Below are 24,856 nucleotides of genomic sequence, written 5' to 3'. Positions count from 1 at the left end.
ATTTGAGATGAATATATGAATATGTAATGTAGCTGATGATGTAAGTAAATAATGAAAGTGCTCTTGTATTTATAGTGGAATAATATAAATCATCCTACTTTATTTATTCTGTACTTTGGTTTACCTAATAAAATAAATATACACATATATTTACAAATTCAAAGTTAAAAAATATAAATGAACAAATGGATTCTAAATATAGTTAACCAATTCAGTCAGCTTCTGAACTCTTATAATAATAAGAATTCACAATTTGATCTAAAAATCATTTTCATCTGCTACTAGACAAGTCATTTTTTTAAAATTATTTTTTGTTTATTTCAGTTTTAATTTTATTTTATTTTTTTAGGATGGATATACTTTGAAAAAAGTTATGTAATAACCCAAAGTTAAACAATAGACTTTAAAACACAAAAAAATGGTGTGAAAATATTCATATGATGTTTGAAGTTAATGTATATAAATATGACTTGAATTTATTATATGTCATGTTACTCATATATTTAATATATTCAAATATATGAGTCATATGATTTCACAAGTAGTTTTGCTAGAATAAAATCACTCAGTCCAATTATTTTATTTATGAACAATTTATATTTTTTATATTATTTAATAAAACCAGCCACTGGAAGAACCATAATTTAAAAACTATAAGAATAATATTTAACAACAATAATATTACATTAACAAATAATAATTATTTTTTACTCAATTCTTTACATTATATGAGTGTAGTTTATTATAACTAACTTTTATATAACTTTATAACTTTTATAACTAACTTTTTTTTTTTTTATTATTATGCTAACTTTTTTGCCTTTGTTTTACATTTATTGGTACAGAATAATAAACAGGATTATTTTAATTCATGTGTGTACAAGAACATATAATGTTCTATTTCATGCAACACATTTTTTGAAGTGAACATTTTAGGATCTATATGCATATAAGTAAGTTGGAGTAAATATATATATTTATTACATATATAATATATTTATGAACAAATATATTTATTATACTCAAATATGTACATAGGTACTTTAAATCTCACCAAATATTAAGTCATTTTAAAAACAAATAAATTGTCACCATAGCAAGTTAGCTTGATTACATAGTGGTTTTGATTGCTATAACAATGTTGTATGTGACATAACATGCTATGTATAAAAAATAATAATGTTGAAATATGGATCTATATGTGCATACATTAATAAAAATGAAAGTTTGTGAGATATTATGTGTTTATACCTCTCTGGTGAAAACATACACCTCATAAGGTGATACATTTCTTTTACAAGCATTGTGTAGTTCGTAGCAAAGTGCAACTATTACTAAAAAAACACCGCTGCCAATAACAAGACATTTATTAAACTGAATTGAAATTTTGTAAATGGGATGATCAATAACCTAATACACATAAATAACAGAAGTATAAGTAGAAAATGCTGTGATTTACTTTATTCAATATTAAAACATTCAAAAGAAGCAGACACTTTTATTGCAGTAATTACACGTTAGTCTGTTATTGGATTATTTTAATAATGCATAGTAGAATTGTAGAATAATAAGAGAAACAGGTTTTTAGTATTTTTTTATCTAATTTATGTATTAGTATTGCATCACCAGTACTTTTAAATACCTAAATACTTTCTTGGTCTACTCCTACTTCATTTTTGTTATGATTTGCTATGATTACTTTATGTTTGGTTTTCATATTTCTTTTTTCTAGTTGACTATTGTATATCCATGAAATTTTATTATAACTCTCAACAGGTATATATTAAAAACATTAACATTAAGCTAATAGTAACTACTAAATAAATAATACCAAGTAATATTAAAATGCACGCATGCACACACACACACACACACACACACACATATATATATATATATATATATATAGAAAGAGACAGAGAGAGAGAGAGTAATTGAAGAAAGCATCTGAGGAAGTGTTTCCTTTATTTTTCTTTACTTGCATTATTTTCCTTCTCATTTGGTTAATTATTCTCAATTTATTTTTTGAGTAAATTTTTTTGTTAAACTAATCTCCTAAATTTGCTGAGCAAGAAAAACATTTTTTTTTAAACTTGTGATGTGGCCGTTTTTTCATTTATCATTGTTAAAAAAGAATACTATATATTTGTGATCAATAAAAAAAAAAATTCTTTTATTTTGACTGAATTAACAGGCTTTCCATTGACATTTGTTTCTCAAGTTAGGCCATCAGATATTAAAAGCTTAATTGTTATGAATGAAACTTATTAATTTATCTGTCTTGGCTTTGGTTCTATCTTAAACTGTACAATACTTCAAAATTATGTTGGAAGACAATGTTTTGCCAGAAATGAATTTTATTTTCAATCTTTCATTTTTTTTTCCCCTAATATGTATGTTGCAGTCTGTTCAATTAATGAACAATAAGAAACCCCAATGAGGTGAGGATGATATTGTATGATAAGTAAATGAAATGTCATGTAAACCAGCTCAACAGGCAGGTCTAGTGGATAGCTTATCATTGCAAATGAACTGTATTTTGGTTTTTATGATTTAACTGCATTTAAAAAGATCCTAATGGTAGAAAGGCTCCTGGAATAGACGGAATACCTACTGTAGAATTACTACACAGTGCAGGTGAGGAAGTGATTGGTAAATTATATAAACTGGTGTGTAATATTTAGGAAAAAGGGGAAGTTCTGTCAGACTTCAAAAAGAGTGTTATAGTCATGATACCAAAGAAAGCAGGACAGATAAATGTGAAGAATACAGAACAATTAGCTTAACTAGCCATGCATAAAAAATCTTAACTACTATTCTGTGCAGAAGAATTGAGAGGAGATTGGAAGAAGTGTTAGGAGAAGACCAATTTGGTTTCAGGAAAATTATAGGAACAAAGGAAGCAATTTTAGGGCTCAGATTAACAGTAGAAGGAAGATTAAAGAAAAACAAACCAACATACTTGGCGTTTATATACCTAGAAAAGGCCTTCGATAACGTAGACTGGAATAAAATATTTATCATTTTAAAAAAATTAGGGTTCAAATACAGCGATAAAAGAATGATTGCTAACATTTACAGGAACCAAACAGCAACAGTAATAATTGAAGAACATAAGATAGAAGCAGTAATAAGAAAGTAAGTTCGACAAGGATGTTCCCTATCTCCGTTACTTTTTAATCTTTACATAGAACTAGCAGTTAATGATGTTAAAGAACAATTTAGATCCGGAGTAACAGTGCAAGGTGAATGATAAAGATGCTATGATTAGCTGATGATATAGTAATTCTAGCTGAGAGTAAAAAAGATTTAGAAGAAACAATGAATGGCATGGATGTAGTCCTATGTAAGAAAAACCGCATGAAAATAAACAAGAACAAAAGGAAAGTAATGAAATGTTGTAGAAATAACAAAGATGGACTGCTGAATATAAAAATAGGAAGAGGAAAGATTATAGAGAATCTACTAAAGTAGAATTACTAAAGATGGATGAAGCAGGAGCAATATAAAATGCTGAATAGCACAGGCAAAACAAGCCTTCAGTCAGAAATACAATTTCTTTATATCAAAAATTAATTTAAACATCAGGAAAAGATTTTTGAAGGTATATGTTTGTAGCATACCTTTATATGGACGTGAAACTTGGACGGTCAGAGTACCTGAGAAGAAAAGATTAGAAGCTTTTGAAATATGGTGCTATAGGAGAATGTTAAAACTCAGATAGGTGGGTAAAGTGACAAATGAAGGGGTGTTGTGGCAGATCAATGAAGAAAGAAGCATTTGGTAAAATATAGTTAAAAGAAGAGACCACGTATTAAGGCCAAATATAGTTTAAGATTAGGCCATGTATTAAGGCATCCCAGAAAAATCGCTTTAATACTGGAGGGACAGGTAGAAGGAAAAAATTGTGCAGGCAGGTAACATTTGGAATATGTAAAATAAATTGTTAGAGATGTAGGATGTAGGAGGTATACTGAAATGAAACGCCTAGCAATAGATAGGGAATCTTGGAGAGCTGCATCAAACCAATCAAATGAGTGAAGACAAAAAAAATAGATCCTGTCCTTATTTGAAATACTATCTTGTATGTGATCTATTCATTATTATTGTTGTTGTGGTTGTATTAATATTATTATTGTTAGTTGTTTATAATTTTCATTTATTATTACTGTCATTATTATTGATTTATTTTATTATTTATATAATTAAACTAATAAATTTTATTTATACAAACATTTGTATTTGTTAGTTTCACAATATCCTGGTCGAACCGCGAACACGCGAAATATCATGTTTATCTCATTGGGCCGGGGTGGAGGGGTTGCTTATTGTACACTAGCTGAACAAATTGCAAATTACACAATAGAAAAAAACATTTTTCACTTAAATATCAATTAAGTTAAACATTCATGACAAAAATATTTTATATTCAATCTACATATGTTGAGCTAGGCACAAGATATCCAATTAATTTAAAAAAATATATATATTTAGTGCAAAAATTTAACCGTTTTTCAGAAAATTTGAAAATATTTCAAACAGGGTAAAGACCTTTCAGATCTGATTATATATAGAAGAAGTATTACACTCAAAATATACAGCGGATAATTAGTTACGTTTTTTTTATTGTTATCATCTTTTTAAAAAAGTGCTTGTGATTTAATTTCTATGTAACCTGTAAGTAGATAAGTCACCAACCATTTTTTTTAACTTAAATCATGTTTTCTCATGTTATTTACCAATATACCTTCACATTTTAATAGACGCTTTTGAAAAAAATGAGGTGGATTATTACGTTTTTAAGTACAAATTTATTTTGTGCAACACTTATTTTTTTATTATTAGTTATCATGTGAGTGTTTTTCTGGTAACATTTACTTTAAATACCGATCACTAAAGCTCCTGAAAATTTTTTTTGTGTACTTAGAACTATATTTACTCCTGCTTTTTTTATAGTAGATTAGAACTTACGTAATCAAACATGCATTTATTTTTATATTATACATAAAATTTTGTTGTCTAAAACTAATGCGATTGATTATTAAATGACAGAAAAGCAGCATGAAAATTTATGATTTTGGGAAAGGAACAATTAGCCAATTGTTCAATTAGCAAATATTCTTTTTACCTCAGTGTATTTCTCTATTCTTATTCTTTTTGTAACAGTTATTGAAATTATTGGTAAGTTTTCAGTAGCCCCATAGACGATAAGTGTACAAGTTATATACTGTTCTTTTACATAACTTAATAAATGATAAAATTAATAAGAACAATAAAGCATTATTTACCTAACATCTTGACGACTCGACGAGTCGATCTTGTTTGTGCGTATCCTCTTTGTGAACCTCTAACCAAATACCTAGAACTTTGAGATTCTGGTAAGCCACGGCGCGCTACTTGGCTAGATCTTTGTAGTCTAATTCCGATAAGAATATATAAAACTGTTATTAACAACATTGGTGTTAGGAAGAATAAAACACCAGAAAGTCCAAAAGAATAGGAACTAAAGCCTGGCTCTACTCCGCAAACTTTGTACTCCTCACTTACTATTGTTCCATTCTTTTTTTCATATACAATACCTACCTGTAATGCCTGAAAAAGAAAGTGTTACAATTATGTTTAATAAAAATAGGCAATACTGCTATTTTTAATGCTATTTTATTTTATTATAGTTATTAAAATAACTAAAAAATAACTTATTAAAAAACTTAACTTAAATTTTTAAGTTATTAAGTTTTTAATAACTTGTTATTAAAAATAACTTATTGTTTTCATAAAATCATGTTTTATATATTAATTAAGGTCATTAGATAGATTAAATACCAATTATATACCTATTTATTGTTTCTAGATTTTCATTTCTTACTGCTACCTAATTTATAAACGTAAAATAAATACGTTAAAGATTGTAATTAATAATAAATCTCTATCAATATTATAATTTTTAATATTATCACAATCTTTTTTTTTTTAATTTGTATTCATGTTGTATGCAAACAGATCTTTTATTTTCCATTTGCAATACGTTTTTGTTCCCATTGACCTTTATTTTCGTAAATTTTAGTAATCCAGTTTTTTCCTGAAAAAATACAGATTTTTCGGCTGGCATATTGGGTTCCACCCTGGATCAAACGGAGGTAATCGATACAATAAACGCTACTGTTTATGTCTGATAAAATCGTCATTTACATTATTCAATAAAACTATTTAAAAACTTAAAAATAATGAAACACTGATGACCAGGACGACTGTAGAATAGTTGCTATTAACTTTTACTGTCGCCTATCTGACCGTCTTCACGTCAGTAAACATATAAAACTTCATCATTTGAATTTTCAGTAATAAATACTTTATTGTAAATTATGGAAAAGTTATATATTGATGTTTTCTTAAAATTTAGTTATTTTCGTTGAGTCAGCTGGCTGAATTTTGAAGAAGATCGGAAAATAATGTTCAGCCTCGTAATCTTCCGTTGTATTGCTACTCGCAATAAGGCTTGATTTTTAAAACAGCAACAAATTGAACCTATACATACACTAATTTATGCTCTATTTATTAACATAATATAACAAAATGCATCAATTCAGTAACCTATGGCAGTTCAGTTTAATATTCTTTACTAGAATTTCCAAAACTAAAAAATATACATTTTTAGATTGAAATCTTTCAGTTAATCTTCCTTAGAGTTAAATGTCCAAAGATTTACTACTTTATATCTGGTTATCATTTAGTTAAGTGATACTGTACACCTTAGTTATATCTTATTACTGTAATTCGTTATTTTAATAAAAATAACAATACTGCATAAGCACTATGATACAATTCTAGTCAAAGTTTATTTCAAAATTAAATAGAAAAAAATGTACAGCCTATTTAAACGTCCACAATTATTTGAAAAAAAGAAGTTTATTAAAATTAGGTGTTTAGTAAGTTATACCTCTTTAAAAGAAAGTAAAATAATATAAAATTCGTACTAAACAAAATGTATTACCGTTTAAATTCTTATCAAGCGATTTTCATAAATACCCAACTCTTTGTGAATTTGTGAGTTCGACTGTAATTTATTTTTGTAAAGATATTTTTTATAAAAATGAAAAAAAGAAGATTAAATTTTCTTGTACCGTTAACTCTGTAGAACGATTCGAATTCAAAATAGCTACTACACAAATGACTTATTATATAATAAAATTCACAAAAAATGTGCTAGTAAACTTTGTCAAATTGGGTTTTTTAATATTATTTTCCGGTTATAAAGATTTAAAGTTGAGGATCATAGAAAAATATTCACATTGATCTACAAATGATTTCCAAGTATATTTTACTTTTTGTAAATAAATTCTGTTATGATGGAAATGATATAAATTGCTAAAATATCAGTATTAGAATATTTATACATACCTTTCTCTTCTTATGTTTTGCAAATTATTTATTTATCACGAAAAAAATTGTTGTTAATGCAAATCCGGATGAAAACGAAAACTATCCTTTGGGGTGAAAGTGTTATTTCTTCCTTCATAAGAAGGAAGTAAAAATAAATAAGATAAGATTCAATTCTACTGATTTACTCAATGAGAAAGATATTTAGCGGTTTTAATCATGAGTAACTATAAAATCACGAGATATGATAATATTGACATATTAATGAAAACAGCAGGAAGTACGAGTACATTAATAATAGTTAAAAATGTGTTGGAATAACTATGTTAAATGTCTGATAACCGTTATTTATTAGGTAAAACGGACTATTCTGACTAGTGGAAAATATAGTGCTTTAATATCAGCATCATAAGCCCGGTAAGCAAAATTTGTTGCTCGGCTGGTTCCTGTTGTACGATTTAAGTAAAACAAATTGGGTCATTTAAAGTTTTAAAAATATTTTACCGCTTATTTCTTTAACTGATTACTGCATTAAACAGAATAAGTATAGTAATAATAAATTTATATTAGTAACTACAATAATTTAGTTAGTAGTCTTATCTAATTATCGGTTTCTTTTTTATTTTTATAGGATATATTTAAAGTTACCCATTCCTGTATCTAAATCTTACAGTTACGTAAGTTTATTTTTCATTTTCATTGTAAATGGTTATACACATTTTTGTGTACTGTAAAAGTTTGGTGGCCAATTTTATTTACAGGACTATGCTTCCTATACCTTTTTTAGTAACTAGTATTGTAATGAATTGAAGTGAACCATTTACTTTCATGTAGAAACAGTAATCGAATTTTCGATACGATGACAAGAAGGAAAAAATTTATCTTATGGTAATTTGCCGCTTCTATTACTCAATAAAATATATCATTCATTACTACAACTTCGAGTGCACTGGCTGAAAAAGGGTCGGTAGAGAAATGTATTTAGAATTTACCGCTAGGGTGTGTGTGTGTGTGTGTGTGTGTGTATGTGTGTGTGTGTGTGTGTGTGTGTGTGTGTGTGTGTGTGTGTGTGTGTGTGTGTGTGTGTGTGTGTGTGTGTGTGTGTGTGTGTGTGTGTGTGTGTGTGTTATAATGAATTTATGTTTGGGTGGTTTTTATTATGAGAATAAATAATATTCTCGTACATTTATGTATTAGTATAACTCAGTTATTTTAGTAATAATCAACCAGGATTTCATTTCATCTTCAGTTTTAATCAGAAACAGTAACGAAGTGAATTGACAACGATTAATGACTGTTAAATGCAAAAACAGATTCTAGCACGATCACAATATGTATCCTTCAAGGACTTATGAATGCGGTGATCTTAAGATAGTTTTCTTATGAGTATGTGTTCTTAATAACTTTGATTCTATAAAAATATCCTACTGTTAAGAGTGATGTTAAGGTATTATTCTGTGGTTTCACTGCAATATACTTTGTCTTTGAATTGGGATAAAATTTTACTTAAGTAAAGGTTAAAACGTCTAGGTTTGATGATTTTATCGGTACTGTCAATTAACTACTACCAGTAGTTTAATTTAATTAAATCTGATTAACTACGACTCTAGTAAAGTACTGCTATAGAAAAAGAACGTAGCTGCTCACCGATTAATACTCAGATGTAAGTTACAACAAGAACTTTTAATATTCAATTTGGTGAAATATAAGGTAATGTTTAGAAAAATATGACTGCTAATCACTTTAAAATTATTAAACAAGTGTATGTAATCATTTTATCCAATAGAATAGAGAAAGTGTTTAGGCACATATCGGTTCCATTTATAATGGATTTGTTCTTTAAAATTAAACTGACAAGTTTAATATTTTGATAAATTGCTAATTTTTGTATTTATTTATTTATTTGTAGCGCATACGATTTTTCTGGATTTATTCATTTCACCACCTCAATAGAAATTAAATAATTTTGCTTAAGTAACCACATTATGTACATAATCTGTTATATGATGATTTTAAAAACTGTACTGATAACTAAATGAGACCTACACACTGTCTTACAAGTATTTGTCGGTTATTAATTTAATATCTTCTTATTTATACAATCAATTTTAATATAAGGTAAAATGCATGCAGAATATTATAATTTATGATATAATTAAATTTAATACCTGAGGAATAGCTAAGCAGAGTGCTAATATCCAGATAATTATTACAAATTTTATCGCTCTTGATAATTTCGATACTGTGTGTGATAAGAACGGATGGCATATCGCTACATATCTTTCAACGGTGAACGCAGTTATTGTTAATACTGTGGCATTAGCTGATGTTTCTGATGCAAGGCCGGTTAGGACGCATACTGTCTCCCCGAAAATGTAGGGATACCTGATAACAGACTACTCAAAATAAGTTCCAACATTTTAAAAATTAACTTAATACTGACATTACATAAATAGTTACATTGTTTTTTTTCATTTTATTTCTTTAAATTTATTTTTTAATAAGCTGTTGCATACGTGTAAAATAACTACTTTTATATTTCTCTTCAGCACTTTTATATTGCTTTACTCTTTTATTTCTGTTCATTTTCTGTAATTTATCTCTTTTATTTTTCTGTAATTTATCCGTTAAAAAATATAATTTTAAACTAAACTTTTCATGTAAAAATGTTATTGAGTGATTATATTAAATTAAGTCTTGGAGTATAGAATTTATTGTATTATCAATCGGATATGCTACAGTGAGGTTTGTTATAAATAAACTACCAAACCAGTTATCTTGTTACTTTAGATACAAGTATCAGATTTTACCTCAAATGGAAAGTTTAATCTTCATTAAAACCAAGTCACGTTTTATAACATTCTATAGAATTTTAATTATTGTAAAAAATTACAAGCGATTAAAGTGTAAACTCATTTGTGTGTAATTATTATTAGTTGTATTTATAATTCTTCATAATATATTAAAAAAACACAAAAAAAATCTTCTTTTAGCTAATTAATTAATTAAAAACATACAATCCGTATAATTTGTAACATAACAAGAGAAAATCGGAATAATGTTACTGAAACAAAAAAACAGTACTTTAGATCTAGAAATTAGATTTTTAATAATTAATAATCTTTATATAAACTGTAATATTGCTCTAATTAATAAAAACAGATGAAACAGCAAATTAGTTAAAATTATTTACTTCAAAAACAAAATCAAACATTATCAATTAAAATTAAAATTACAATGCCCATCAGTAAAGAAAGTAAATACTTTATAGGTCAACTTTCATTAATTAATGCAACATTTTTATAAATATTGAATCGCCGAATAAATTTACAGTTAATAAAAATAAAATATCAGAATTTTCCTACATAAATTAAATCTAACAAAATGAAAATATAAAACTAAAATAGACTTATTTGAAAAGTATTATTCTTTAAAACCTATTATTAATATTATTATTTATTCCATTTTTACTTATCATTCATTATCTTTTTTGTTAGTTTTAGATAAATGATCTTATTTTCAGTATGCCAGCCAGAAAATTAAACATAGAATCTAATATCAGGTGAACACCTTGCATCTAGTCCACAAGGAAAAATAGTATTATCCGGTTGCTACTCTTCGGGTAACAATTTTATTTCGTTCACCCAACGATTCAGTATGTTATTCAATATATAAGTAAATAATACGGCAATCAAATTTAAAACTCAAACAATCTGTAATTACTCGGTTCCTTTGGATAATTTTTTTTTTATATATAAATTTGATTTCAGTTATAGTTCAAGATGTTGTCAAGCACTCGTTGTAGAGAATTTTAATTAATAGGTTCAACAATAATCACTTGGCTGGTGGGCTTTTAAATATCTCGTTCGGTAAAATTCCTGGGTTTGGTATCTTCTTAAGTTTATCACTTGCTATACTCTACTTCAGGGTAAATTCAGGAAGAGGTAAGTCACCGTAAAAAAATTATAATTCCTAGCAGTTTCACAGGCACCTGTATTTTTAAAGTAACTTTTCTAGTGCTTAATATTAATATCATTAACTGGCTGATAGGACTAATTAGAGATTTAACCGACAGCCAAAAATCCTCCTATTTCTGTAGAAAATTTCCTTTATTATCTTCTGAAAATATTGTTTCTTCAGATATTTAATCTGTATTTATTAAGATATTAACGTTCTTTCTTGTTATTAATATGTATTAAGTTATTCAATCTTGTATTAATTTTGAATCAATATACATTCATGAAAACTGGATTGGAATACCTTCGTTTTTAAAGTAATATGTAATCTTTTTGACAGATAATTTTAATTGCTTAGCATCTGAACTAAACCAGGACTTATCTTTCACTCAAAACCTAAATTATATCATATTTTCATGTATTTATTTTGAGAAGATATGCTATATTCCTTTGCGACTTGCTTCACTGCCTCAAAAAAAAAAAAAATATATATAATAAAATAAAAATAATATTAATATATATAAATGTATATTTTATTAATATATATATATATATATATATATATATATATATATATATATATATATATTATATGAATTGTGTCAGTCTCCTTAATATAAATGTTAAAAGAATAAAAAAATAACCCCAATTTACCTTTATAATCTTCTAACCAATAATTAGATTTTTCAACAAGAGAGAAACAAAATTTTCAATACTAACAGACAGGAGTTTAAACACACGCGTGCGACCGCACGCGTGTGTATAATGTCACGCGCGTGAAACATAATGTCAGAATGTCAATGTGTGAGTGTCAGAAGCAGAAGATTAAACCAAATCAGTGTAAGTTTTCCAGTCTTGTATTTATTTTATAGATATTATATATGTGTACATCATTAATCACATACTGAATTTAAAAAAAAAAATCCTGTAAGATTGAGAGTAATTAAATCAATCAATTGAAGGTGATTTTTAAAATGAAGTTTGTAAAGAAATTCAGATATTTGTAAAATTAAAAAAAAACTGTTGTTAAAAAACTATAACGATTAAATAATTGAAGTTAAAATAAAAATTTTCTTTTACCTTTGCTAATATTATTGGTATGTTTTATTTGCTACAGATGGTAATCAGAAATATTATAATTGTATACATTTTTGTTTTTCTAAGGTTAACAACGTAAAAAAAAAAAAAAAAAATTAGAAATTGTTCTGTGTAAGCTATTTTTAATTCTAGCAGCTTAGAATTACAATAATTATAAAATATGATGTACATTTATTTATAAAAGAGAAAAATATTTCATTTTACATCAGAACTCGCTTAGTCTTTTTTAATTTCATAAAATATGTATGTATTTCCATACATATATATATAATAAAAATATAGACTTAAAAATCGTACCATAATTTTTTCCTGTCGGCGCGAAAAACAATAGTGGCACAACCACACCTGATTACTAACATCCGACTTCTGCTTTTAGGCAAAAATCTTTTTCTAATAAATTGATGAACACACAAATACGCGCGCGCGCGCACACACACACACACACACACATCAGGGTCTCAAAATATCACCGAAATTAAAAATGTTGAAATTTTTTAATGTAGGATATGCTGTTTTTAAGGTTTATGTTAGACATCATCGAAGTTAATAGTACTGGGGAATTTTGTTTTAAGCAATAATAGAAGATATGCGAAGGTGATAAAACTGTTGTTCATTTTGGTTGAGATGGAAAGAGTTTAAAATTATGACATTAAAGAATCAAAGTTGTGTGATTTAAATTGTAAATAATCTTAAGAATATTACTTGGATGATATTTTTTGTTATAAACTTGTTAGCGAAAGCTGTACCTGCATATTATCTTCTTTTCTTTTATAAAATACAAAAATATTAGCTTAAATATGGATGTGTATTTAAAATAAAATTAGGATATGGAATTTCATTTGTACATTTCATATTACGGTGAAATTTTCTAGACAGAAACAAAAATCGAAAAAATCTAGTTTCTAGTATTTTAATTGTTAAGTATAACTGCTACCTGTTCAGGTTTATAAGGAGCATTTTGAATGAGTGAAATTTAATTCAGAAAAAAATTATATTCAGAGAGAAGTTTAGTATTACAACATGATAGTTATAGAAGTCTGCATACCCTTAGATGGAAGCTTGCCCGTAGGTGGACTAAGACAAAAGTGTGTACGAATTTATAAATATATAAATAAAATATTCTGTAATAATTATTTTTCATGAAAAGTACTATTACTAAAGAACATAAGTGTTACATTAATTTTATTTAATTTTAAAAATGTGAGTTTTCAATACGTGACTTTAATAAAATGCTTTTCAAATAAAAACCAATGAAAAATCGCATTAATTTTTTTGTGTTAATTGTATTCTAGAATTTTGTTGAATGGTGCAGCCTTATAAAATAAAATAGAATCACGTATTTGGAATCGTAAAGAGTATTCCATTAGAACTGATTGGATTCTTTTCAAATTTTCATTCTACCTGCATCCCACTCGTGCTACATTTTATGTGGAAAGGATTTGATGAGTTGAATTAACAGTAAATTTTTAAGAACGATTTTATGATATATAAAAAATTATATTGGATCGAACAGTTGGAGTGATTATAATAAAAAGAAAATACTTCATCAGATAAATAAATAGTACTATAGATTACTTTTGGAGTAACAATTAAGTTATTTTGTAAATGAGGTAGTGGTATCACGGTTAATAGTGTAAGGAGCTTGGAGCACCAAGGAATCTACTTCATCACGCTTGCGACATTCCAGTGCTGTACTCATATTCTGAGTAGGTATTCGGTACTGGGATCCTTTTTAAAAGAAATATTTAATTTTCACTTAGCTTGTAGTTAAACGGAATAAATTAGTAAAGTAAACTAGAGCGGCCGTATGTAATACAGAAGAAGATAGCTTCGCTTATTTCAAGTGCATTTAATTTAGTGGATATTGATGTAATAAATAATTTAGTGCATACTTAGATTTTATACCTGTGAAAGCAACTTACTATTTATTCAGCTATCATCTACATATTTTGTTAGGAATCTTATTAAATTCTTTTGAAATTAAACTATTTTCTATCGGAATTTAAATAAAAAAAAAAAAATCAGTCTACCCCTTGACAAGGGCTTTTAAGCAGCTTACTTTAAGAGAATAGTACTGAGTTGTAATATCAACTGTTTTAATCGATGTCCCGATTTCTTCCTATGCTCTGTAGATCAATCTTCCTCCAAATAAACATTTTTCCTTGCGTCCCTTTGTTTCTTAGTAGATGCTACAATTATAATTTTGTAAATATTTGACACGAGTTACAAAATACAATTCGGAAAATACCATTAGTATTTTCAAAAGCAACAAAACAAGTTCGCCGTGCCAGGCATAGTAAGAAAACTAAGGAGTGAAGAGGTTTTACGTTGCATTGTATACTAACTCGAATATATTGTTCAACATCAGTATTTTAAGTACAAGTGATGTTCACTGGAATGTAGATGACATTTATCTAAATAATTTGTTTATTACGGGGGTTGTATGTTTACTAAACTTCATTACTTTTAAAGTAATCATTTCCGACAGGAGTCAATTGAACGTCAGGTGCTTTAAATGCGTCTTAACGATAATAAAGTTAAGGACTCTGAAAGCAAGAAATTACTGTATATTTTTTTTGTGAAACAATGAATTTTAATCATTGTTTCAACTACATAGGTGAATACAAAGATGTAGTACACGAGATTAAAATTCTTTACTTAACGATCAGTAGTTTGTCTTGGTTTATACGAATAAATTCTTGAAATAATATGCAGTAACTTAATTACACAATAAAAATTCCATCATAATCATTACACACTTACTACTTACGTATCCCTTTAGAGAATACTGTAAATATAGTGTTAATAATATAAAATACTATTCCTCTTAGTTCTTTTACGGAAAGAACAATGTTCTTCCTTGTCATCAAAAATATTTTTTTGGCAGTTTTTTGAGTAGTAGATTACTCTCTAAACTAATTTTTTTAATTTAAATAAAGAAAAATAAAGGCAGTAAAAAAATATTACTTTTTTAATACAGATTGTATTGCTTTTCTATATCTTACTAATTCAAACCTGATTCTAAGAAAATTCAGTAAGTTGAACTCGACGATTAGTTTTTACTGTTTTTATGAACTTAGCAGTTTAGTTAATAGCGATTAAACTTTTAATTTGATTTGGACTTAGATTTCGTTGTGATTGAATACCTTCTTAATTAGTAGCTAGATGCTAACTCTTCTATAGACGGTAATTGAAAAAAGGTGTTTTTATTTTTTCACTTTAGTAATCTATTTTTAAATTACATAATGTTTTGACTAATGTATTTAAACTGAAATTTTGTTTTTTGAAGTAATTATTTTATAAGATTATTTTTACTAATTATACAAAGTAATCTATTAATTACTATTAAACCATTTAGGCCAGGGAAACTAACTCCAAGATTAGCTGGCCTCCGTGGCACGTGACGGGTAGCGTGTCGGCCTTTCATCCGGAGATCCCGGGTTCGAATCCCCCGGTCAGGTAAGGCATTTTACATATGCTAAAAAATCCCTTTCTATATTCTCGAAAGAGCTTCCAAAGCTTATGTGATAAATTAATTCAACAAGAAAAAAATAATTATTCTCATAAAACTAAAATTGACCGCATACAGACTAACCAAACAAATCTTTAACGATTTCTTCTTCTTCAAAAAAAAAAACACAAATCAGATTGATTCAACCAAAGAGAAAAATATGAAATGGCACTCCACATCACACAAAGCAAGATTCTGCACAAAACCGCCAAAAGAAACACCAAGGACAAGAAAACGAGGTTTCAAGCCAAAACCAAACATCAGATCCAATTCTCCGAAGAAGAAAGGAAAGAAAGATAGGAAATAATGAGACAATACTGGTATAAGATAAAGGCAAGAACACAAAAAAGTGATTGATCCAACTTACCCCCAAGTCGGGTGAAACGAAAAAGAAGAAGAAAACTAATATTTCATATGCTGAAATAAAAAAAATATATTTACGACATAAATTTAATACAAAAGTTATGTAAAATTTTCATTCAAAAGTTTTATTCGCTTTTTGCATTTTTATTTAATCTACTAAAATAGTTATTTATATGAATTTTTATTGTACCATATTTTTGATGACATAAAATGAAAAAATTGAGAAAGTTTTGAAAAAAGAATTAAAATCAAAGGTTACAAAACTACTACATAGTTTAAGAGCTAGAGTTATGTATGGATGATTTAAAGTTTATCATGTATAAATCTTTGCCAATTATAAAAATAATCAGGCAATCATAATAGAATTAAGTCAAGAAAAATAAACTGACGTCAGTGACATACCTCTGTTACTGTTTTATTTACATTTAGAGGAAGTCAAATAGGAATTGAAACGAAAAATAGGTAGGTAGTAATAAAAAGGTAACGATTTTAATGTTTGATAACGGTTTTCATATGAAATGATCACTTGGCCAAATAAATATGTTTATTAATAAAAAAAAAACAGCCAACCTCCGTGGCTGTGTATGTAGCATCTCGGCAATTCGTGCGTAAGTCCCGAGTTCGAATCCCAGTCAGGCATGGCATCTTTTCCATACGCTACTGATTTCCACCAGAATTATTATCATAACTGTGGATGCTTGCTCTTTCATAAAGAAAAAGTAAAAAAAGTTTTTAAAGGAATATAGAAGATATAACTAGAGATATAAACCAGAATGGAGTGGTTAAAATAAATGAGCATTAATATGTAAAAATGAATTCACAGAAACAAGAAAAATAATAATAAAAAAACGTTACAAACTTGTTAATGTGATACATTTTGAGGTCAGATTGCTTGTTGAAACTGAAGTTTGTAATTCTGTCGTTCGTAGAAAGAATAAAGGAGATGTGATAATATAATTTACTTATTTTAGGAATGAAAGTCTCACTGACTTCAGGAAAGAATTTTGTAGGATATTTGAAATATGAAATAGGAAAACTTAAAAATTAAAAAGTTAGAAAAATATTTATAGTAGAAACGTTTTGACTATTTTTAATAAGGTTACTCATTGTCTTTCTAAATTGACTGATTTCTGGCTTAAGAATTTTACATTTAGTTAATTTAGAGAAAAAAGAGAAATCAAAATACAGAAACATACACACACACACACACATACACACACACACACACACACACACACACACACACATATATATATATATATATATATATTAAGAGAAAACAGAGAAGAAACAGAACTGGAACTAAAATAAAATGAATGGACAGTAAACAAATATGAATATATTACATCATCTAAGTAGCGTAAAAACTTAGAACGATTTTGTAAATTCAACCATTTTTGCTAATTTTAGTCAAAGGAAGTCAAAGGAATGATTCTTACTTCTCGTAAAACAATTTACAAGCTTAATACTATTTCACAAAATTTGAAATCTGAAGTTGCAGTTTATTCATAAAAGATACAGTATTTATATTTTAATACTTTTGGTCGCTACTACTCTTAAGATTACTTGACTTATTCAAGCTAAAAGTTAGAACACAAAGCTAGGAATTAGGTACTCCTGAGGGTTACCTGTGTCCTCCTACACACAGGATATATGCACAGGATACATGCCGGTATATGACACAGGATGTATGTTGGTATCTCTATACCAGCATATATTTGTTAAAACAAAAAAAAAAATATTGTGTGTACAGCAAACAATAATAAAATAGTAGAATTTAATGGACTCATATGTACTTTCCATTGCATGACCGTACTTGTCCATTATTCCATTGTACCAACTATCATGTAGGACAGTGGTTACGTTTTACTTTATAATTAAATTATATACTCATTAAGATGCAGAATAGAACAGAAATGGAATTTAAGAGTATTAAATTAGTTTGTCTATTGATAGATGGTAGATTACTAAATATTTTGATATTCTTAATTGTTGAACTTTAAATTGGGTGTTGGGTGAAACTAAATTATATGTGAAGAATAAGTTATTAATGATATTGAATCCAGTAGTCGTTTCTTTAATGCACTCCTACTCGCTTAATGTGTCTTATATAAGAGGGCACTCTCCTGAATACGCTGGGGGGAAAAGAACATAATTTTATATTTTTTATCGCTATTATTTTGAGAATTACAACGTAGACGTACTTATATAAAACATATCGTTAGTTAGTACTAAATATCATATTGAATTCAAAAGTTAAATATTTTTAACTAAGTCTATTATAATATTAATTACAATATTATCTATAAAAAATATCACTTATAATAATGATTCTTATTCCTTTCAAATATTACATGAAAAGTTTATATGTGAACTTAAAACAAATATTTCTATATAGCATAGATTTTCAGAATATTTAGATATTTTGACGTTTATTAGAGATGTAATTTTCTTTTAAAACGCCTATTATTACCAAAATAATTAGAGAAGTTTGTGTAAGGCGAATATTCTTCTGGGCTTCGCTAAGAGAATCTATATTTAATTAGCTTCTAATACCATTCAAATGATACTATTAAAAGGTATTTGTTCTGAACGGATAAAGTAACAAGCTTAAATGTCCAAGAAGCTTTGTTAATTCATTTTTTAAAAAAAATATTATTACTTCAAAACTTTAATATTTATTTATTATAAAATAAATAAAATTTTCGATTTAATTGTTTATATTTATTTAACTTCCAAAAGATAGAATTAGCGATGTAAGTGAAACTCAATTTCAACGTAGTTGGGTGACTTTAGCTTTGATTTCAAATTCACACTGTTCATCCTCAGAAATAAGTGTTCCCACGTACTTAATCTATTCGTATTACATCTCTAATTGGTCTTCAAGTTCTGTGGAAACCGGACGTGCATTTTTCAATTCTTGAAAAGTTTATCTCGATTTGCCGTGTTCGGCTGAATTATTGTTTTTTGTGTTGTTTTGTGTTTTTTCGCTGTTATGTTTCATATTTATTGTGTTCCTGTGTTTTCATTTTGAAGTTTGGTGTTGCGCTGGTCATTTCCCATTTTGCATTTTTGGGTCCCTGTTTTTGCGGGATTGTCTGCGATTTTAGATATTTTTGATTTATTGATTAGTTTTGTGTTGACTTTTGTCTTTTCAGTCCGGTTTTTAACTGATTATACGACTTAAAATAATTATTTCGAATATTAGCCTCTACGGTTGCTAAGAAGCAATTAATAATTGTTTCCAGCTGTAGATTTTCAGTTTACATTCGATCCTAGGAGTCCTAGCACACGAGTTTTGGAATAGAACTAGACATATAAAAAAATTCTAATTTAATTTATTAATGTTTTATATCATCTCCTTCCGCCGAGAGAAAATTTTCCGAAATTTTCCCTCCAGCTACGAATATTTATTTATCTTTTTTTTTTTTTTTTTTTTGTTTACTTTTTGACTTTGTATTATTATTTTCCTCCTCTATGAATCATGAGACCTTGCCGTTGGTGAGGGGGCTTGAGTGCTCAGGGATACAGAGTAGCTGGACCGAAGGTGCAACCATATCGGAGAGGTATCTGTTGAGAGCCAGACTAAGGAATGATTCCTGAAAGAGGGCAGCAGCTCTTTCAGTAGTTGTTAGGGGCGTGAGTCACAATGACTTAAACGGCCGTATCAACATCACTCAGTCCTCTGAGTACTGCGCAGCTGAAAGCAATGGAAAACTACAGCTGCTTTTTTTCCAAGAAAATGTGGCTCTCTGCATTTTCACATAGCAACAATGGAGGCGCCTTCCTTGGTAAAATATTCCGGAGGTAAAATAGTCCCCCGTTCGGATCTCCGGGTGGGGACTACTAAGGAAGGGGTCACCAGAAAATTAAAAAATAACATTCTACGAGTCGGAGCGTGGAATGTTAGAAGCTTAAAAAAGGTTGGTAGGCTAGAAAATTTAAAAAGGGAAATGGATAGGGTGAATGTGGATATAGTAGGAATTAGTGAGGTTCGGTGGGAAGAGGAAGGCGACTTTTGGTCAGGTGATTTTAGAGTAATTAACTCAGCGTCAAATAATGGGCAGGCAGGAGTAGGTTTCGTGATGAACAAGAAGATAGGGAGGAGAGTGGAGTATTTCAAAACGCATAGCGATAGAATCATTGTAATAAGGATAAAATCAAAACCTAAACCGACAACGATTGTTAACGTTTATATGCCTACAAGCGCCCATGATGATGATGAGGTAGAGTGTGTATACGAAGAGATTGATGAAGCAATTAAACACGTAAAAGGAGATGAAAATTTAATAATAGTTGGAGATTGGAATGCAAGCATTGGAAAAGGCAAGGAAGGAAATATAGTGGGTGAATACGGGCTGGGCAAAAGGAATGAAAGAGGGGACCGACTTATAGAGTTTTGCACGAAGTATAATTTAGTAATTGCCAACACCCAATTTAAAAATCATAATAGAAGAATATACACTTGGAAAAAGCCAGGCGATACTGGAAGGTATCAGATAGATTATATCATGGTTAAGCAAAGATTTAGAAATCAACTCGTTGACTGCAAAACTTACCCTGGAGCAGACATTGATAGCGACCATAATTTGGTGATAATGAAATGTAGATTGGGGTTTAAAAACCTGAAGAAAAGTTGTCAGATGAATCGGTGGAATTTAGAGAAGCTTGAGGAAGAGGAGGTAAAGAAGATTTTTGAGGAGGACATCGCAAGAGGTCTGAGTAAAAAAGATATGGTAGAAAATGTAGAAGAAGAATGGGAGAATGTTAAAAAGGAAATTCTTAAATCAGCAGAAGCAAACTTAGGCGGAATAAAGAGAACTGGTAGAAAACCTTGGGTTTCAGACGATATATTGCAGCTGATGGATGAACGTAGAAAATATAAGAATGCTAATGATGAAGAAAGTAAAAAGAACTATCGGCAATTAAGAAATGCTATAAATAGGAAATGCAAACTGGCGAAAGAAGAGTGGATTAAAGAAAAGTGTTCAGAAGTGGAAAGAGAAATGAACATTGGTAAAATTGACGGAGCATACAGGAAAGTTAAGGAAAATTTTGGGGTACATAAATTAAAATCTAATAATGTGTTAAACAAAGATGGTATACCAATATATAATACGAAAGGTAAAGTCGATAGATGGGTGGAATATATTGAAGAGTTATACGGAGGAAATGAATTAGAAAATGGTGTTATAGAGGAAGAAGAAGAAGTTGAGGAGGATGAAATGGGAGAAACAATACTGAGATCTGAATTTAAGAGAGCATTAAAAGATTTAAATGGCAGAAAGGCTCCTGGAATAGACGGAATACCTGTAGAATTACTGCGCAGTGCAGGTGAGGAAGCGATTGATAGATTATACAAACTGGTGTGTAATATTTATGAAAAAGGGGAATTTCCGTCAGACTTCAAAAAAAGTGTTATAGTTATGATACCAAAGAAAGCAGGGGCAGATAAATGTGAAGAATACAGAACAATTAGTTTAACTAGTCATGCATCAAAAATCTTAACTAGAATTTTATACAGAAGAATTGAGAGGAGAGTGGAAGAAGTGTTAGGAGAAGACCAATTTGGTTTCAGGAAAAGTATAGGGACAAGTATTAGAAGAAACAATGAACGGCATAGATGAAGTCCTACGCAAGAACTATCGCATGAAAATAAACAAGAACAAAACAAAAGTAATGAAATGTAGTAGAAATAACAAAGATGGACCACTGAATATGAAAATAGGAGGAGAAAAGATTATGGAGGTAGAAGAATTTTGTTATTTGGGAAGTAGAATTACTAAAGATGGACGAAGTAGGAGCGATATAAAATGCCGAATAGCACAAGCTAAACGAGCCTTCAGTAAGAAATATAATTTGTTTACATCAAAAATTAATTTAAATGTCAGGAAAAGATTTTTGAAAGTGTATGTTTGGAGTGTCGCTTTATATGGAAGTGAAACTTGGACAATCGGAGTATCTGAGAAGAAAAGATTAGAAGCTTTTGAAATGTGGTGCTATAGGAGAATGTTAAAAATCAGATGGGTGGATAAAGTGACAAATGAAGAGGTATTGCGGCAAATAGATGAAGAAAGAAGCATTTGGAAGAATATAGTTAAAAGAAGAGACAGACTTATAGGCCACATACTAAGGCATCCTGGAATAGTCGCTTTAATATTGGAAGGACAGGTAGAAGGGAAAAATTGTGTAGGCAGGCCACGTTTGGAGTATGTAAAACAAATTGTTGGGGATGTAGGATGTAGAGGGTAAACTGAAATGAAACGACTAGCACTAGATAGGGAATCTTGGAGAGCTGCATCAAACCAGTCAAATGACTGAAGACAAAAAAAAAAAAAAAAAAATTATTATTTTACTCATTGTGTGTTGTCTTAATATAGTTATAATATTTTGCTCATATGTCTGACCAGAATATGGATTTTGTGTCCTAGAAGTCTGGTGGCCCGTCGCGAAAGCCAAAATCAAAGGGTGCTCCTGCACCCTTCACTCGAGATAAATCTTGAGTAAAAATTGGCTGGGGCTCGAGTAGAGTAGAATTAATAACCGAGCAGAATAAATACTACCGCTTTGGGGTATTGGCTTCAGGAGTAAAGACTGTCGTGGCCAAGATATACCCTTGCTCTGTTTCAACTTTAGAGGCGGTGGCACAAGGCTGTGTGCTGCACGGAACCTCGAAGATGCCTTGACTGTCGTAGCTTGGGACATCAAACTGGGGGCAGGGAATGCAGGAATGAACGACACCAATCGTCATGTAAAGAGTACTCTCCAATGCTAACAAATGCTCGCTCTCCCATGATCTTGTGGGAGAGTTGGCTAAGAAGAAACAAGCTGATTTTCTCGTAACGACTGATCCGAACAGATCAGTCGTGGCCGGCTGCAATTGGATTACGGACAAAAAGGCTGACGTTGTATTACGGGATATCAGTGGACGATCAGGCTGGCAACTTTTGGAAAAGGGTGATGGCTTCCTCTGCATCGAGCTGGAAGGTGATCCGTTGGAGCTTATGTTTCCCCTAACTGCGACTTGGCAAGTTATGGGGCAAGATGATTCCTACTAAGAATCATCGCAGCATATAAGACTACATCATATGATGCTGTTTGCATGGTATCTGGTGTTCCACCATTTATCTACTGGTTAAGGACGGACAGGCGTGCTGGAATATCGGCTGACTTGGTACGAGATGTAACCTATAATGTCTGGCAAGATAGGTGGCTAGCTGGGGAGACGGCAGCCTGAACGAGGATCCTGATACCAGACCTGCGACTGTGATATTTAAGAAAGTTTGGTGACCTCGACTACTACACTAAACAAATGTTCACAGGCCATGGGAACTTTGGAAGGTATCTAAACCGCATTGGGAGGCGTGACACCCCCAACTGTATATTCTGCACGGAGCACGACACTATCGACCACACCTTGTTTCAGTGCCCTGAATGGGAGGAACATACGAGTAAAATTCGTGCAGGGATTTCCGGCTTGATTACTACATCCTTACTGATTCACATAATTGAAGGGGGAATCAAAGGACACTCCCCTGGGCCGAGTTATACTTAGCTGTGGTTCCGGCCCTGGGGAGGGGGATAAAAAGAAGTACTTGTTAAATTTTGCACCGCCTCCGAAAGAGTAGAGTACCACAATACATCCCGTTTTCCTTAAATTAATTTTCATTCCAACAAAATTGATTACAATTTTTATAAAAAAAATATTTATTTTTAAAACTGTTAAATGATTCTGATTTCTATTTTGATTTTCAGTTCTGGTTTGGGTTAATTCCTAACAACTACGGGTGATATAGCGAATTATTAGATGTCAAACACTTTTATTTTTTTTTACTATTTTTCTTTAGATTACTCTTATGCATCTAACGAACTTTCCAGTAATAACGTTTTATTTTTTTATTATGAAAATCTATTTTACTTCCCGGCGAGTACGGCTAGAATAATTATATTAAAGGGGAAAGTATTAAAAATGAAATCGGTTTTTAAAATTTTTTTTATCATAGAACTGTATAAATAATATTTTAAATTCTATTAACGAATATGTAAAACCGAATTTAAAGGCACAAACAAAATTTTGGTTACATTGCAGGTACGTCAGCTCTGGTAAGCCGGTAGCGGTAATTGTATTTATACACACACACCCTGACCTGGAAAACTGATTGGAAAAAATAAACAATAAACATAATGTAATGTAATATTTTACTACTATATTTCTGACATAAAAGGACTAGATTCTGAGTATTTTGTTATTTTTTAATTAAGTTCCGTTATAATAATAGGGATTACACAATCATTTCGTACATCTGTACTCCAGCAATTTTTATATTAAAAATTAATTTTATATTTTTTTGTGATGAATAACAATACAATATAATAATAATAGTATGTGTAGTAATAATAAAACAAAAAATATAAAGGAAAAGTTTTAAAAAAAATTATTTTTATTATTTAAAAATATATATATTTACCCATTTTTTAAAAATAATTTTTTGTTATTACTGTCTAATGAATTAATGATTTATCTTATCCATTTTCTTAAGTTACTCTTATA

The 24,856-nt window shown here is 29.2% G+C and overlaps 1 protein-coding gene across 1 annotated transcript in view; it reads right to left on the bottom strand.

Annotated features, from left to right (window-relative positions):
• Positions 1-24,856, bottom strand: part of LOC142318097 (pyrokinin-1 receptor-like) — a 147,306-nt gene that overhangs the window by 26,224 nt on the left and 96,226 nt on the right. The window contains exons 4-5 of the mRNA XM_075354626.1: positions 9,546-9,762; positions 5,289-5,592 (exon numbers count right to left, since the gene is read on the bottom strand). Of these exons, the coding sequence (XP_075210741.1) occupies positions 5,289-5,592; positions 9,546-9,762 (521 nt within the window). The remainder of the gene's footprint in view (positions 1-5,288; positions 5,593-9,545; positions 9,763-24,856) is intronic.

The sequence above is a fragment of the Lycorma delicatula genome, chromosome 1, assembly GCF_047948215.1.
Source record: "Lycorma delicatula isolate Av1 chromosome 1, ASM4794821v1, whole genome shotgun sequence".
NCBI lineage: Eukaryota > Metazoa > Arthropoda > Insecta > Hemiptera > Fulgoridae > Lycorma > Lycorma delicatula.
Note: the sequence above shows the minus strand (reverse complement) of the source record. Positions and strands in the feature narration are given on the sequence as shown.